General features: G+C 41.5%; 1 protein-coding gene across 1 annotated transcript in view; it reads right to left on the reverse strand.

The window, feature by feature from the left end:
• Positions 1–265: 265 nt before the first annotated feature.
• LOC120540305 (tripartite motif-containing protein 54-like) overlaps positions 266–18810 on the reverse strand; it is a 192794-nt gene continuing 174249 nt past the window's right edge. Inside the window, exons 2-5 of the mRNA XM_039770949.1 lie at positions 8283–8581; positions 2992–3150; positions 2506–2676; positions 266–1189 (exon numbers count right to left, since the gene is read on the reverse strand). Of these exons, the coding sequence (XP_039626883.1) occupies positions 620–1189; positions 2506–2676; positions 2992–3150; positions 8283–8468 (1086 nt within the window). The 5' untranslated portion in view covers positions 8469–8581 and the 3' untranslated portion in view covers positions 266–619. The remainder of the gene's footprint in view (positions 1190–2505; positions 2677–2991; positions 3151–8282; positions 8582–18810) is intronic.

The raw sequence follows: 18810 nt of genomic DNA on the forward strand, positions 1-18810 counted from the left end.
TTTATATATTGTTTCTATTCTTTGTCTAGGTAGCTATGCACCTTTTCCTTTTCTGTACCTGATACTTCCAACACTTAAAAGTAAGTGTTAAATAAATATGTTTAGTATTAAAAGATGCATTTACTTCAGTTCAAATGTGAAGGGTACAGTGATGAGTCAGGGAACCATGTGCAAGTAATAATAAAATGTTTCAAAAACAAGAGAAGAGCATTTAGCCCAACAAGTTTATTGGATAGCTAACATCAAAGATGTCCCAATACCCCACCCAGATAGTTCTTAAAATTTGTCATGGCTTCCCTTCCCTAAGTCCAGTACTGTATTTTGTTTTCAGATTCTCATGATCTTTTGCATGAAGAAAAGCTTCCCCATAATTTCTACCAGTGCCTCTTACTCATGAAAGAGGGATTGCTTTCTTCATCAATTAGGCCTTCCAATGCATGAATGAGATTAAGTAAAAATTTAATTAGAAAACAATGTCCTATCATATGACTCATGAACCAACTTGAAAGCTGTCCTACTGAAAAGCATATGACGCATGAAAAAAGACTTAACAAATATAAATTTGTATTGGTTATTTAGCCCTTCATCATTTTCTTAAAAAGGTGGACTCAAACCGTCCTCAACCCTCCTCAGTGGAGCTGTATCCTGACTGAAACAAGCACACTTCCCTGGCCAGAAAACTGTATATCAAGTTATCCAGGTGGGTGTAAGACAGGGCATCCTTCTCCGAGTAGCCATATCTCCAGGTGTTATACACTTCTGAAATTTTCATTAGAAAATTTGTAGCTTGAGCAGGGCACTCCATATAAATCTGAACATTTTTGAGCAGTTCCTCCAAGTACTGACCCAGAGAAATAGTGACTGCTTCTTGAACCTTTTCGGGGATGCTTTCTTTGAGCATATTGGATGCCTCTGCCCTCAACTTGCTGTCTTCTCTGAGAAACTGGACCTGATTTGAGTGCTGTTCCAGTACCGTCTTCATCTGCATGTAGAGGCGCTGTGGAGCCTGCAGGGCATCCAAGGTGGCATGCAGGTGGGTACATTTTTCTGCACATTCAAGGTCCACCTGCTGCTTTATTGCTGACATTTTCAATTTTATCATTGTTAACATGGAGCCCCCCACTGCTTCAATCATAGCCTTGGTTTCCTCAGCAGACATGATGAGATCATTCTTTATTTTTTGTATTTTCTGTAAAACAAAAGTTAAAAATAAATTGACATTAGGCATACCTTTGATTTAAATATTTTGGACCACTTTTGAAGCTCTATCTTTTTAGTGAGAAAAATGTGAGGAAACTGGAAAAGTATACAGATGGGTGCTACAAGTCAATCTGGGAGAGAGGAGTTTAAGAACGAAGACCTGTGCAACTCACAGTTCATCTGCATGATTAGCTCCAACATGAATTGCTACTGATAATTTTTCAACTGTTCCCTTTCATTTGTATTGTAAATACTTTTGGTCAGTTGTGACAAGATGAATGTCTGACTAGTCTGTTCCTAGCTGGCAGAATCACAGTTACACCCCAACTGCATCCTGTAAATAAAAGTTCCTGCATCTTTAAAGAGGAGGGTAAGTGGTACCACACAGCACTGCTGCCACCCAGCTCTAGGGTAATGGGTTTAGTCCAAAACAGGACCCTGTCAGTGGGGGTTTGTACATTTCCCCCATGTAGGTATGGGTTTTTCTCGGGGTAATTCAGTTTTTTTTGCTCACGTTCTAAAGATGTATATCTGGACCCCATATGAGTGAGTGTGGGTATGAGGGTACACTACAATACCTGGCACCAGAGAGTGCCCTTGTATGAGGCGTACCTTGTGATAATTGGTACCATAGAGTGCCTTGGAGTTAATTCTTGTCTCGCACCCAGTGCTACTGGGGTAGCCCTTGGCCCCTACATGGATTAATCAAGTTTAAACTAGATGGATGGATCTTCAACATGGATAGCATTTGAGGTGACCAAGTGGGAGGTAAGGAAAGAGATGATTTTGTGGTACCTTCTGAGGCTAAGGATCTGCGCTGGCACCCCGAAGGTTGCCGGTTCGAATCCCCGTCACTGCCAAAAGAGATGCTACTCTGCAAGGCCCTTAACCTTCAATTGCTCCAGGGACGCTGTACAATGGCTGACCCTGCGCTCTGACCCCAAGGGGTATGCGAAAAGATGCATTTCACTGTGTGTTTTCCTGTATAACTATGTATGTGACAAATAATTAAAGAAAGAAATAAAGAGGCTATTCACCTGGTAGAAGGGGATTCAAAACCTGTTCATTAGTGGCCACAGAATTTGTTTACCATCTGAGTGTTTTAACTTTGTTTTCTCCCTTTGCTTGCTTTTTTTGTGTCCTTTATTTATAATAATTACATCATTTCTGCACATTTCTGACCACCTTAACATCACTGAGCACATGGAGAAATACCACAAGAAGATATTACAGGATTTGTCAGAGATGCTGGAAAGAGATCTCGGGCTTCAACCTGATTAGAGATGTTGGAAATGTCCTCCTTACCGTGCTGTTCCTCTCTGCACTTTCAGATCTCACATACATACTCTTGATCTCTTTAGTAAAGCTGTTCTTCCTTTCTTCATAGACATCAGCGAGTCTCACCACATTGTGTAAAGAGTGTTCACCAAACACTTTGCAGATTACACATATTGGGATGTCATCATCTAAGCACATCTAGGGACACAAAAGCTTCTAATCAGTAACACATTCTTACATTCTGCTGAAGCTGCTCATATAAGGTACAAACGTAGATAATAAAGGAAATGATCAGGTGCAGAAACGGCAGGTTTGGCTGATACATATGGTTGTCCACTATCCCCATCCACTTAAGTCACCAACATAGCATTTGTTTTTCACACAACTGCTGTGCCAATAGGAACAAAGATATTTTTGAACCATCCAATCACTGATCCATGCAGCACTCTACCTCTATGCATCCCCAATATTAAATTTACAACACCAGAAATAAAGCCAAGACATATTGCTTACCAAATTCAACAATTCTTCATGTTTCTCACATATTTGCAGCTGATGGTTCTGCTCATTTACTTTGGCGTTGGCCTTCTCCTGCCTAAACTTCTCTGATATGCTCTCAAGAAGAATGTTTCTTTTTAATCTGTCAATGCCTCTTCCTCTCAAGCGAATCCTCTGAAATAAACAATTAAGTACTCAATTATGAGGCTTTCCCTCTCCAGGCCTGTGTTTGTTTTCTTCATGGGCAAACTTTGACATTTAGGCTTAGGGTGGCCAGATAAGCATTAAAAAATAATTACAGCCATACTTCTACATATTTACATCATATCCCAAGTCATATTATCATAAGTTGTAATATAAAGTTACTATATATGCTAAATCGAACAAGTTTAAAGCTTTGATATTATGAAAGCTACACAAGTTCCTTGAATGATATTAAAATGCCAGAAAACTTTCATTTTTTTTTGTATTTGTCATAAAATAAATACTTTTCTATTTTTGAACAAACTTGAAAATGTATATACAGTACATGGTGTTTAAAAAAAACAGGTATGTCAGATGGATTGGCGTGGCTGAATTGTACTCTGAAAGTATGTGTGTGTGTGTGTGTGTGCGTTTGCCCTACTATGATGTCCATGGATTCTTACTACCTTGTGCCCAATGTTTGCTTGGGTAGCCACCAGCTTCATTGTGTCCCTTTTCTAGATAAGTGATTTTTAGAAAATAAATGGGTTAGAGCATTTTTAATGTTTTATTTACTTCGTGAAAGAGATGCTGTTGTTAATTAAATATTTTGTCACAACGGTTGAGATTTACTCAGATCGTCACACTGCTATTTGTACAGGTGTTACATTCAAGCTTGAGACTCTGGCACGTGGACGAGCACATGGACATGCGGGCAGACACACGGGCACACAGACAGGCATGCGGACACATGGAATGGCATGCATGTACACATGTGTGACTTTGCCGTCATTTTAATCACTGCCTAAGTGCCTGTATTGTTAACAGGATCTGACACGCCTGATAGGAAAATACTGCATTAAATTTAAATCAAAATAAAGACGAGTGAACAAGACAATATAAATATGTTCGTTGCGTTCCCAGTGTAGCTCTGAGTAGCCAAATGGTTTTATAGATGTCTTAAAGATCTCAGCAGCTGGAGTCAATAGGCCAGTTATCATTTACAGTCTTATTAGGATAAGATTGATTATCCCTACTCAATTCCATGGATGTTATACAATCACTGACCCTGTGATCTGACCTCCAAAGGTCATGGGAAAAGACAATTTCCCCTTGTGGATTAATAAAGTATATCAAATCAAAATCAAAACATCTATCTATCCATGCGTTTTCAGAATTGGCTAAATCATATTTTAGGATCATGGGAAGATGGAGTTTATCCCTGCAACATCAATTCAACCTGTCATACCAACTCACATTAGACCAAACCTGGGTTTGCAGTCAACATCATATGAACATCTGTGAGAGGTTTAGAATATTTAGAACCCAAAGAAAGAAATGCCAGCCCAGGGAGAATATGCAGACTCCATGAATGTTTGAACACTAGACTGGAGCTGTGGGCCACCATTCTACCCAAGCTAAAGTGAAGAAATAAGGAGGAGCCTTCAACAGTGTTTATCTTTTGGTTTAAAGGTTTATTTTCCAAAGTTACCAGTTTTCTCATTTTTAAATCCAATATGAATCCTATTAAATTGCTCATAATGTTTTTTGAAACCGGGTTTAATGACCTCTTGGGCACAGCCATCAGCAGTGTGTCTGTTTGCAGAGAGAGTGTTGACCTTGTCAAGCGGTTTACTTACCTTGGCAGTGACATTCGTGTCTCCGGTGACTCTTCCTATGAAGTCAGTAGACGGTTTGGGAGTGCATGGGGGGTCATGAGGTCACTGGAAAGAGGTGTGTGGTGCTCCCGATATCTATGCAAAGGGACGAAGGTCCAAGTCTTTAGAGTCCCGGTGCTTCCTGTCTTGCTATATGGTTGCGAGACATGGACGCTCTCCAGTGACCTGAGATGAAGACTCGACTCCTTTGGTACTGTGTCTCTCCGAAAAATCCTTGGGTACTGTTGGTTTGACTTTGTGTCAAATGAGATGTTGTTCATGGAGTCCTGGATGAGGCACATTACCTGCATTGTGAGGGAGCGTCAGTTACAGCACTATGGCCATGTGGCGCGACTCCCCAAGGGTGATCCAGCTCGTAGGATCCTCATTGTTGGGGACCTGAGTGGCTGGACCAGGCCAAGGGGTCGCCCACGAGATAGAGGGTCATTTCCGGAGGGTGGGACTGGACCGCATGTCTGCCTGGGGGGGTTGCCAACCGGGATCCCAAGTTGTTTCGTGGTGTGGTGGGTGTGGCAACGCACTGTACCAGTGCATGCTGCCCAATTTGACTTGATTTGTTAATTTATAATTTGAAAGCCCATTCATTTTATCTGCTTTCCTATGTATTCTTTGGTGCGAAATTAAGTATCATGTGAAGGGTGAATGTGATATGATCTGCACGAATAACAGTACAGTATTTTAAAGCACCACCTTAGTCACACTGAAACTGAAGGGAGAAAACAATTTCAGCCCTGAATATTTTCTGCTTGATTTGATCATGCATCGACATTTTTCAAAACCTAATTATTGAATACAGGATTGCAAGGACCTGCAGTTTTTCCCTGCTGCATTGGATGAGAAGGAGGACGCAGTTCTGGATAGGCTGCTTGTCCATCACAGAAGACAATCAAACATTTGGTAGTTCCTTCTTTCATTTTTACACCACTGTATTGTGATCCGATGTGAAATTAAAAATCTGATTTAAAAATACATTTCATATGGGATTTTGTTTTCGTGGACCATTTTCTTCTATTTTAGGTCTGCATCTCTAGTTTGTTTGAAATTGTCTGCACAGAGAACAAAAACACATTTGTCACTGACAGCTCAGTAATATGGGGAAAATATAATAAAAAAGACCAAATTACTTGCAGGTGTGTATGATTTCATAAGTTGCTGGTACACAATTATTTAATTGATTTATTTTATTTAATTTAAATCTACAATGGTAACCTATGGCCAAAATGTCACAACAGGACTACGGTTTCCTACATCTCTCTCTATATATAAAATCCAACATCTGTCTGCCCATCTGTATGTCTGTCTGTTTTTCACGAGAGAACTATTTAACGGATTTAGATCGGATTTAGAACATTCCGGTTGATTTTGCGATTTCTTTCATCTCACAAAGTATCATAGTTTGCTAATCTGAGACAGAGGCTGCGGGCCGAGGGGCGGGGGAAGCGCGACATCAGGAGTGGGGAACCGGACGGCGCCCTCCTCACTCACGTGCCAGCCTCAGTTCAAGTCATTGTACCTCCCCCCCGCTAGCTAGCGATACCTGTCTGTTCATTGATTTTTAAAGTTTGTCCTTTTTCACTGCTACGCGGGTGGATCCGCTGGGGACAGCTAGTTAGATATACATGTACAATAATTTACAATTGTTTATTCTCCCTGGAACCAGCAATTCCCAAATAGGATTTACAGTAAAGTGATACATCAAATGTGCAAAATGTGTCCTTTAGGGGAAAGGTGGGGCTCTTAACATGTTTTCTTTGTTTCTGTCATCACATTCTGTGAAGTATGGCATTGACTGTATTTCTGACTGAACTGGCTTAAGGATACAATTTTGTTTCACTGACATGCATGTTTGATTCTCATATTTAACACTCTTTTGTAAGGCACATTGTAGCGGGGCTACATAATAATAAGTATTTGTTTCTTGTCTGTGCTGCGTGCATTTTGTTTTCATCGTCCCATTTGCTATGCTATATGTGTGTTTAAGTAAATGTTGTCCCTGTAAGATAAAAGAGGAAGGATGATAAAGGGAGTCCGCAACCCCGAGACGGAAATTACCTGTTGTTTTCCACCAATTACATCCGGGACTGTCATTATTTAAACTAGAGGAGCGTAAAGGAAAGGGAGTGAGGAGAGAGAAAGGGAACGAAGATTGTGAGAAGAAAGGAGCCAGAATTTACTGTCATTTCCACCCATCATCCCTTTTTTATTGTGCCATTCCATTACTTACTTTTTTCAAGATCCCGATCAACATTTATGGCAACCTGTGCAGAGATTCACACCAACCATTGCTGAGGACATGACGGTGAGGCCGTTTTTGTATTGTCGGGAGGAAGCAAGGTATCCCATCAGCCTGTCGTCAATATCCGCCGGACTTTTACAGCTTTGGGACTCACTTATCATTTACATTTCATCTGCTGTTTATTATCAATCTGTGTTCGTGTTTATGTGCTGTGATGATTCATTTATTGTTTAGGGGCAAGGGAGGGTTTTTGTAAATAATATTATTGTTAAATATCTGTACGCTCATGTATATAATATATATATAAATATTCACAAGTGTCATTGGGATAGTGGTGGTTTGCAAGCACTGACAAATTATTGAATATTCGTCTGTCTTCATGTGTATATATACTTATCACTTACAATATATCCGGGTTTGATTTTACATTTCTGTCTACTATTTGCTTGTTATTTCGTTGTGTCGGAGGAAAAAAGGACAACCTATACAGTAAGGAGTACGTTTTGTTATCATCTTGAGTGTCTTCAGGCTAGCCGAAGCAAAAGACTTGGTAGTGTAGTGGTCGGTCATTAATAAATGCAAAAATATAATATACCAGCCATTATCGGTACCACCAATCACATCTTGCACCTCTTCTGCAGCCTGGTGGGCTGCTGTCATGGAGGACCCCTGTGGCTATTGGGGCCACAGACCAAGTCTTGGTTATTGCATCAGTTTAGCTGCTTTTTTTTTTAACATTTCACCCAACTTTACACTTGACTACTTTTGTAAACTGTGATTTCTAGCTCACTTACATTCATATGAGTCATGTCACTTCTGACTTTTTAGGAAAAAAAATTTGAATATTAGAAAACGTTTGACAAATACAGGTGTTCAACCCAACAAAGCAAAACATCAAATTTAGTTTTGAAAGTCCTACTGTCTACCCCGCTACTTGGTAGCTAAGTGTCTATGGTTCTCTGTGAAGATAAAACTTTCTAATGTTTGTGCAAAAGTTACCCTTAACAAGTTTACAACAATGTCCCCTTTATCCTGATTAACATATTTTAAAGTAACAGTCTCAATCCACTACATTAATTTCCTTCGTAATTTTAAACACTTCAGTCAGGTCTCAACTTATTCTCCTTTTCTCAGACAACTGCTAAATATTTTACTGCTGATGCCCTCCCCTCGATGCTCCCTTGAATTCTTCTTTTCTGCCTACTCACCTTTCGACAGACGGGGCAGCAGAACCTTCTGGTCTCCAGCGCTTGGTTTTGGTCAAGCAGGGTTTGCTGAATGCACCTCTTGCAGAAATTGTGGGAGCAGGGCAGGACCAACACAGGAGGTGTGAACAGCTCCAAACACACAGGGCAGGACAGCTCGCTGTTGAGCCAGTCCGTGGCCACTGCCATCTTGACAAGGGAACAGGCTCGACTCACTCTTCTTTGACATCACAGACCAAGGGCCATGCACTTTACAGATGGTGGGATGGTAGCAGATGCACTGACACCGACGGTGACCACTTCTACAAACAAAAACTAAATTCTGTTAAAAATGAGATGAGTAAAAAAAAAAAGATTTTTCAACAGTGTTGTCAGGAATGGAGCCAGCTTGGGCTGATAAAGCATTGTCCTAGTCTGGTCAGCTCTATTTCAGGTTGTGGAGGGGCCGCCCTATGTGATTCGGAACTTCCTAGCAACAGAATTTCTTCTTTGTTGTTCTGAGACTCCCTTAAAGTGTCCAGTGGTGGTACCAGCCAGATTACAAATACAGAATAGGAAGGCCACTCAACATTTACACAGAGTTGGGAGATAGCCATCTATTCATCCATTATCCAACCCGCTATATCCTATATCTACTTACTAAACTTGCTAAGTTCAATAAAGATCAGTTTATTTTTAATATAGTGTGTTTTCAGTTTACAAAATGTGAGTGCAGCCCCCATTGGAGTTTGCATGTTCTCCCCATGTCTGCATGAGTTTCCTCCCACAGTCCAAAGACATGCAGCTTAGGTGCATTGGTGATCCTAAATTGTCCCTAGTGTGTGCTTGGTGTGCGTGTGTGCGCCCTGTGGTGGCCCACGGTTTGTTTCCTGCCTTGCACTCTGTGTTGGCTGGGATTGGCTCCAGCAGTCCCCCATGACCCTGTAGTTAGGAATTAGCGGGTTTGGATAATGGATGGATGAACAATCTTATGGGCTTAATCCAATTCTGGGTGTTGGGGAGCTGGAGCTTCTATGTAAGACGTGAATCAGTCCTGGACTGTATGCCCAGCCGGGACACCCCTGCACACTACATTCAGGGGGAGCAGCCCTGGACAGTGCAATACCTCCCCCTGGACGCTAGATGGCCGCCCCCCCCTGGGCTGGGGTAGTGCCTCGGTTTCCCACAGGGCTCCCTGGGAATTGGAGTTGGGTGCAGCCCTGTTGGGTCCCTCAGGTACCGCCAGGGGGTGCTGTGTTTGGGACTCCTGAGCCCGTGTGGGCAACAGATTCGTCACACCTGGAAGTGCCGCTGGATCTTGATGATCAAACACCTGGAGCACTTCCAGGTGACCTATAAAAGGGAGCCAGCAACCACCACTCATGGGCCAGAGTCGGGTGGAGGAGGACAAGGTTGCTACGGAGGAGTGGTGGTGCCAAGGAGAAGAAAGTGCTTTACTGGGGAGTAATAGTGCTTGGGACTGTGTTGTGGCTGGAGGGATTACGGGGAAGATGTGCCCTCTGGCTGAAGATAAATAAAAGTCTGGTTATTTTACATGTGCCTTCAGTGTCCAATCTGTGTCGGGTCAGGCGCTATATAGCGTCTTCTTACACTATACACACCCATACTCACACAAGTTCTATTATTAATTAATCTAAACTGTACATCTTGGGGGACGTGGCTAGAAAACCCACTCAGATGTGGAGAAAACATGAAAAATCCACATATAGGATTGACCAAGCATGGGTATGAACCCAGGAAATTAAACCAATGACTTCACAGCACTAACCATCACACCACCATATTATACTTTAAAAATATTTAGAATACATAAAAAACAAAACATGTGCAAAATCTACATGTAAACAGATTTAGTGTGAAGGCAGAGATTTTTTGTATAAATTAATTTTGTGAAGAGGTTCACACTAACAAGTAAAAGAGCTATGAATACAGTATGTGAATAGTTTAAGTGACTGTAAAGGCCGGCTTACAAAGGAGGACAGAAAAGGTGGGTGAGCAGCTAAGTAAGATTAAAGAGGTGATGGTTCTGGACAAGAAGCCAGAGGAGGGCATCCCAAAATTTCCTTCCCATTTTCTTCATTCTGGAGGCTCTTCATGGCCTCAGTGCTGGCATTACATATTTTGTACTTGTGCAAGCAGCAACTCCTTAAGCTCCGTATTTTTCACTTTTTTTTAAAAAACTTATTTACTAGTTGCTAGTCATATTTAAAATTGGAATTGATCTGGCTTCTTGCCTATCACTGATAGTAACTATTAGAAATCGGATAAAAAGATTTTAAATTTACCGACGAAATCCAGGTGCTGTATTGTCCTGACTACACTTCAAACTGGCTGCGAACTTGGACGGAGTCGTGCAGAGGACCCGAAGTCTTCTGAAATGGTAAGAAACATCGAGAAAACAAAAGCGGGGAGTTTATTAAATTCTCCCATAATCAGCACTGCGATTGCGAGCGCCTAAGCAGCTCAATTATACATTACCACAAGAGCTGTTTGTCCACAGACGGAGAAGGCGACTTGCAAGGCAAAAAGGTTTTAGAATTGGTCTGCCATCTGTAGTGGTAAATGTTCGACCAGGTCAAGTCAAGTCAGGCTGGGAAGCATGCACTGTTACAGCAAGTTGCCGTAACCACCACATGACCACATAATTGATGACTCACTCTGACCCTGCAGTTACTGTATAACATGTGGTGACTTCAACCATGTGACCATGTGGAACAAATGATGACAAATTTCTATTTCTATCAGTTTGTGATTGGTTCCACACAACGAAATATCAAGCTGGACCTGCTGTATTCAAATATTTTCAATGTTGAAATACAGTCATATGAAAAAGTTTGGGAACCCCTCTTAATTCTTTGGATATTTGTTCATCATTTGCTGAGCTTTCAAAGTAGGGACTTCCTTTTAATATATGACATGCCTTATGGAAACAGCAGTATTTCAGCAGTGAAATTAAGTTTATTGGATTAACAGAAAATATGAATCATAACAAAATTAGACAGAGATATGACATCAATACTTAGTTGAGCCTCCTTTTGCAAATATAACATCCTCTAGACGCCTCCTATAGCCTTTGATGAGTGTCTGGATTCTGGATGGAGGTATTTTTGACCATTCTTCCATACAAAATCTCTCCAGTTCAGTTAAATTTGATGGCTGCCGAGCATGGACAGTCTGCTTCAAATCACCCCATAGATTTTCAATGATATTCAAGTCAGGGGACTGTGACGGCCATTTCAGAACATTGTACTTCTCCTCTGCATGAATGCCTTTGTTGATTTCAAATTGTGTTTTGGGTCATTGTCTTGTTGGAATATCCAACCTCTGTATAACTTCAACTTTGTGACTGATGCTTGAACATTATCATGAAGAATTTGTTGATATTGGGTTGAATTCATGCGACCCTTAACTTTAACAAGGGCCCCAGTCCCTGAACTAGCCACACAGCCACACAGCATGATGGAACCTCCACCAAATTTGACAGTAGGTAGCAGGTGGTTTTTTTCTTGGAATGCGGTGTTCTTCCGCTGTGCAAATGGCTTTTTGTTTTGACCAAATAACTCAATTTTTGTCTCATCAGTCCAAAGCACTTTGTTCCAAAATGAATCTGGCTTGTCTAAATGAGCATTTGTATACAACAAGCGACTCTGTTTGTGGCGCGAGTGCAGAAAGGGCTTCTTTCTCATCACCCTGCAATACAGATGTTCTTTGTGCAAATTGCTCTGAATTGTAGAACGATGTCCAGATACACCATCTGCAGCAAGATGTTCTTGCAGGTCTTTGGAGGTGATCTGTGGGTTGTCTGTAACCATTCTCACAATCCTGCGCATATGCCACTCCTGTGTTTTTCTTGGCCTGCCAGACATGCTGGGTTTAACAGCAACTGTGCCTGTGGCCTTCCATTTCCTGATTACATTCCTTACAGTTGAAACTGACAGTTTAAACCTCTGAGATAGCTTTTTGTAGCCTTCCCCTAAACCATGATACTGAACAATCTTTGTTTTCAGATCTTTTGAGAGTTGCTTTGAGGATCCCATGCTGCCACTCTTCAGAGGAGAGTCAAAGGGAAGCACAACTTGCAATTGACCACCTTAAATACCTTTTCTCATGATTGGACACACTTGTCTATGAAGTTCAAGGCTTAACGAGCTAATCCAACCAATTTGGTGTTGCAAGTCATCAGTATTGAGCAGTTACAGGCATTCAAATCAGCAAAATTACAAGGGGACCCAAATTTTTGCACAGCCAGTTTTTCACATTTGATTTAATTTCATACAACTAAATACTGCTTCACTAAAAATCTTTGTTCGGAAAACACCCCAGTACTCAGATGTTCCTAGGAAATGAAAGACATACCACTGTTATCTTTTTTGTTGAAAGGGGAGTAAATTATTATACAGGCTGAGAGGAGTTGCCAAACTTTGTCATATGACTGTATATCCAATGGATGCATGGGGACACATCTTCAGTAATGTAACCTGGAGACATTGGGTGTTTCAGGTTTTGCAACATCAGACATTCTCACTCAGGCAACCCAGCCAGGAATTATCAGTTCCCGACTTTCATCCTAGTAGCTATATGTTTGTTATTTTCATTTATATTTTTATTACTAGGGGGTTTTCCGGATACACACTTTTAAGGTTTTTTTTTCTTTGAATTGTTGCTATTTCATTAGTTTGACTTTTATTTCAGAACTTCTGTAAAAACAATATTTGGAATCTTGCGAGTCCCAATATGCTGAATCTTTTTAATGAGGTCAGTGAGATGTGTTTAATGACTTTGTGCCATAATTCAGGATAGGTTTCTCGGTTTGGAATTTCAGCACAGACAAAACGATCGACGTCATCAGCAGTTAATAATTTTTTTTGCAAAGTAATCAATAAATGCATGTGAGGTAAACTCCGTTTTTGAAATTCTCTTGACTTAAACTTCAAAGCCTTATAATATTTACATACTTCTGACATATCACCTGTGTCCATATATTTAATCTCTCTTCGACTTTTCGTTATTTCTCTGAGTAATCATTTCTCTTTGTTTGCGCTAATGCGATCTTCACCTTCTTTTTTTTTGACACTGTCGTTTTTTTCTGCTTTCATATTCTGTATCTTGCTCTGCATGTGTTTTGCCCCTACGTTTTTTTTGAGTCTTTTGAATTCCAATTTTCGTGATTTCTAACCTGTTCTACATGTGTTTGGCCCCCTTGTTTTTTAACCTCTTTATGACATTTTACTTTGTTTGCTACTCTGTCTTTTATTTCTATCCTCACTTTATCCTACTTTTGTTTCAATGACACCTGGTCCGTGGTGATTATTTTCCCTTTTTCGAGTAATAATTTCCATTTGTTTGCGCTCCTGCGATCTTTACTTTCTTTTTTTATACTTTCTAATTTTCCTACTTTCATATTCTTTAACTTTCTCCACATGTGTATCGCACCAACTTTTTCTTTTGAGCCTTTCGAATTCCACTGCCTTCATAATCTCTAACCTGCTCTGCATGTGTATAGTGCCAGTGTTTGTGAACGTCTTTATGAAGTTCTACTTTGTCTTTTACTCTGTCTTTTAATTCTGAGCCCGATTGGACGTGCTTTGTTTTAATTCCACTTGTTCTGGGCTGATAATTACTTTCCTTATTTTCTGAATTTGCACCTTGATTATTTTTTCTTTTTTGCTCTTTTTTCTCTCCAACACTTTTGAGTCTCTTTTCTCCACGTTGCTTTCTTCTTTGCTTAGTCATCGACGTTTCATTTATAACATATTGTCCTTATACACTTTATATGCATGGAGACCCTGGATCCGTGTGCTCAAATCCTTCACACGACTGAATGTTTTGCTGCCCATTGTCTTATTTGATATTGATTGTAAGTAGGGCATGTCTTGCAAGAATCTCATGTTCTACATCATCGTGAGATGGTCCTTGGTCAATCTCATAGCACAATGTCTCATGTTTAAGGTCCCCGCGAGACCCTCCATGGCCAGTCTCTTTCTTCTCGCGGGTCTTTTAAGTGTCTTCCGTGATCTTGACGTCCTAGTGTTTCTCTCCATGATTTTTTTTTTATAACAGAGAGATTGTACTATTTTGAGTAAAGAGTACTGCATCCTCCACCCATCCTTCTGCTGATACCAGCATAGGAGAGAGTTTTCCCCCACCCACAATTACAGCAGCCCAGGTAAGCAGAGAGCTGAGGAGACTTCATGCCAGCAAAGCAGTGGGCCCCGATGGAGTATTGCCATGACTGCTGAAGGCCTGTGCGTTGGAGCGGAGGAGTCCTCTGCAGCGCATCTTCAACCTGAGCCTGGAACAAGGGAGAGTCTCCAAGGCTTTGGAAAACATCTTGCATCACCCCAGTCCCAAAGCTATCCTGTCCTGGTGAGCTGAATGACTTCTGGCCTTTTGCTCTGACGTCACATGTGATGAAGACTATGGAGCGGCTGCTGCTTCACCACCTGAGGCCACAGGTCCGCCACACCCTCGACCCTCTGCAGTTTGCATACCAGGAGAAGGTGGGAGTGGAGGATTCCATCATCTATATACTACACTGATCCCTCTCCCACTTGGACAGAGGCAGTGGTGTTGTAAGAATTATTTTTGGACTTCTCTAGCACCTTCAACACCATCCAACCTTGGCTCCTTAGGGACAAGCTTAAGAGATGGGAGTGGATTCATACCTGGTGGCATGGATCGTGGACTATCTTACAGACAGATCTCAGTATGTGCGTCTTGAGAACTGCAGGTCTGACATTGTGGTTGGCGGCACAGGAGTGCCACAGTGGGCTGTGCTTTTTCCGGTCCTGTTCAGCTAACATACATCAGACTTCCAATACAACTCAGAGTCCTGCTACATGCAAAAGTTCACTGACAACACTGCTGTCGTGGGCTGCATCAGGAGTGGGCAGAAGGAGGAGTACAGGAAGCTAATCAAGGACTTTGTTAAATGGTGCGGCTCAAACCACCTACAACTGAACACCAGCAAAACCAAGGAGCTGGTGGTGGATTTTAGGAGGCCCAGGTCCTTTACAGACCCCCTGATCATCAGAGGTGACTGTGTGCAGCGAGTGCAGACCTACAAATATCTGGGAGTGCAGCTGGATGATAAATTGGACTGGACTGCCAATACTGATGATCTGTGCAAGAGAGGACAGAGCCGACTATACTTCCTTAGAAGGTTGGCATCCTTCAACATCTGCAATAAAATGCTGCAGATGTTCTATCAAATGGTTGTGGCGAGCGCCCTCTTCTACATGGTGGTGGGGTAAACATTAACATTATACAAGATTATAGACTGTTATACCTGCCTTGCTCCTCTCATTTTTATCACTCTTTAATGAATATTGTTTTTATTAGTATGCTGCTGCTGGAGTATGTGAATTTCCTGTTGGGGATTAATAATCTATCTATCTATCTTGTGTTTATCATGAAACATTTTATCCACAAGATCCACTGCAGTTTGTCTATCGGACAAAGATTGGGATGGAGGATGCAATCATCTCTCTATTCTACAATCTCACCCGGACAAAGCTGGAAGCACTGTGAGGATTGTTTTTTAATTTTTCCAGGCATATCTGTTAAAACTGGTAAACTCAGAGATATGCAGGTGGATGAGCCTATGATGTCCTCCATGATGGACTATCTGTTGGGCAGTCCACAGTTTGTGAAGATCAAGGACTATGTTTCTGATATGGATGTGTTTCTCTTTACTCTGCACACCTCAGACTCCAGTGTGGCAACATCAACTGAATAGGAAACCGAGAAGGGAACTTGTGCCTTTACTGGGGCTGGTGAAGAATGCACACTGTATGCTTTTATAGACCCCGGTAGTACAGTAACAATTTGTACTGAAAAGCTTCAGAGACAGTTAAACCTTCAAGGGAGAAGAACACAAGTATTCCTCCAAACTATGAGTAATTATGATGATGATTCAAAAATGCTAATCAAATGCTCTGTGTTATCAGATTTAAAAGTCTGTGGTCTCAGTGATACTGAATATATTGATTTGCCAAAGGTCTACAGTACATCCGGAAAGTATTCACAGCGCATCACTTTTTCCACATTTTGTTATGTTACAGCCTTATTCCAAAATGGATTAAATTCATTTTTTTCTCAGAATTCTACACACAACACCCCATAATGACAACGTGAAAAAAGTTTACTTGAGGTTTTTGCAAATTTATTAAAAATAAAAACTGAGAAAGCACATGTACATAAGTATTCACAGCCTTTGCCATGAAGCTCCAAATTGAGCTCAGGTGCATCCTGTTTCCCCTGATCATCCTTGAGATGTTTCTGCAGCTTAATTGGAGTCCACCTGTGGTCAATTCAGTTGATTGGACATGATTTGGAAAGGCACACACCTGTCTATATAAGGTCCCACAGTTGACAGTTCATGTCAGAGCACAAACCAAGCATGAAGTCAAAGGAATTGTCTGTAGACCTCCGAGACAGGATTATCTCGAGGCACAAATCTGGGGAAGGTTACAGAAAAATTTCTGCTGCTTTGAAGGTCCCAATGAGCACAGTGGCCGCCATCATCCGTAAGTGGAAGAAGTTCAAAACCACCAGGACTCTTCCTAGAGCTGGCCGGCCATCTAAACTGAGCGATCGGGGGAGAAGGGCCTTAGTCAGGGAGGTGACCAAGAACCTGATGGCCACTCTGTCAGAGCTCCAGAGGTCCTCTGTGGAGAGAGGAGAACCTCCAGAAGGACAACCATCTCTGCAGCAATCCACCAATCAAGCCTGTATGGTAGAGTGGCCAGACAGAAGCCACTCCTTAGTAAAAGGTACATGGCAGCCCACCTGGAGTTTGCCAAAAGGCACCTGGAGGACTCTCAGACCATGAGAAACAAAATTCCCATCCCTACAGTGAAGCATGGTGGTGGCAGCATCATGCTGTGGGGATGTTTTTCAACGGCAGGAACTGGGAGACTAGTCAGGATAAAGGGAAAGATGACTGCAGCAATGTACAGAGACATCCTGGATGAAAATCTGCTCCAGAGCGCTCTAGACCTCAGACTGGGGTGACGGTTCATCTTTCAGCAGGACAACGACCCTAAGCACACAGCCAAGATATCAAAGGAGTGGCTTCAGGACAACTCTGTGAATGTCCTTGAGTGGCCCAGCCAGAGCCCAGACTTGAATCCGATTGAACATCTCTGGAGAGATCTTAAAATGGCTGTGCACCGACGCTTCCCATCCAACCTGATGGAGCTTGAGAGGTTCTGCAAAGAGGAATGGGCGAAACTGGCCAAGGATAGGTGTGCCAAGCTTGTGGCATCATATTCAAAAAGACTTGAGGCTGTAATTGCTGTCAAAGGTGCATTGACAGAGTATTGAGCAAAGGTTGTGAATACTTATGTACATGTGATTTCTCAGTTTTTTATTTTTAATAAATTTGCAAAAACCTCAAGTAAACTTTTTTCACGTTGTCATTATGGGGTGTTGTGTGTAGAATTTTGAGGAAAAAAATTAATTTAATTCATTTTGGAATAAGGCTGTAACATAACAAAATGTGGAAAAAGTGATGCACTGTGAATACTTTCCCGATGCACTGTATATGTAGGTCTCTGTTCCAGTAGGAAGAGAAAATATTCCACGACAAAAGACATCAAGAAGTGGACATACAGTATCTTGAGGAGGTACATCTACCATTTATAGACTCTGAAGTTATCTTTTAATAGGTTTCAATATCCCCAAGGCCTTCGACCAGTGGCAAGTCATACATACCAAATCAGGTGGACCTCATGCTGAGAAGACTGCACCTGGAAGGATGATCGGTGGGCCATTAAAAGAATTAGATGACTTTGCAAAGCACAGTGGTAAGGTGCCTAAACATTCAATCAATTGTTTGTCAGTAACAGAAACAGAAGAAATGTTGCACCAACAGTACAATTCCGACTTTCCAGAGTGCACCTGTGAGGTGAAGGAGGATATGTCTCAGGAGGACATCACGTTCATGCACATAACCTCAGAATCTGTGAGACCGGTAGGTGGCCACTATTGCTTAAATTTGCCTTTGAAGGATGAAACACTTAAAATGCCAAACAATTGCTGTATGGCTGAACAGCGTGCTATTGGACTGAAAAGAAAGCTAGTCAAAAATTCAGGGTTCCACAACGAATATCAAGCCTTTGTGAAAGACATTATTGAGAAGGGTTGTGCTGTCAAGGTACCCAAAAAAAGCCTGAATTGCAAAGAAGGCAGGGTGTGGTACATGTCATCCTAAGAAAAATAAGATTTGAGTGGTCTTTGATTGCACAGCCACCTACCAGGGGATTTCACTTAATGAAGAACTGTTAAAAGGTCCAGACTTAACCAACACTCTCATTGGCGTGTTTACAAGATTCAGAGAGGGGCTAGTAGCATTAATGGCAGTCATTAAGTCAATGTTCTACCAAGTCCCACATAAAGACACTGATCTTTTACGTTTTTTGTGGTGGCCTGAAGATAACCTAAATAAAAACATGGAGGAATTTAAAATGACAGTACATCTTCTTGGCGCTACAGTGGGATGCAAAAGTTTGGGCAACCTTGTTAATAG

The sequence above is a fragment of the Polypterus senegalus genome, chromosome 12, assembly GCF_016835505.1.
Source record: "Polypterus senegalus isolate Bchr_013 chromosome 12, ASM1683550v1, whole genome shotgun sequence".
Taxonomy (NCBI): Eukaryota; Metazoa; Chordata; class Cladistia; order Polypteriformes; family Polypteridae; genus Polypterus; species Polypterus senegalus.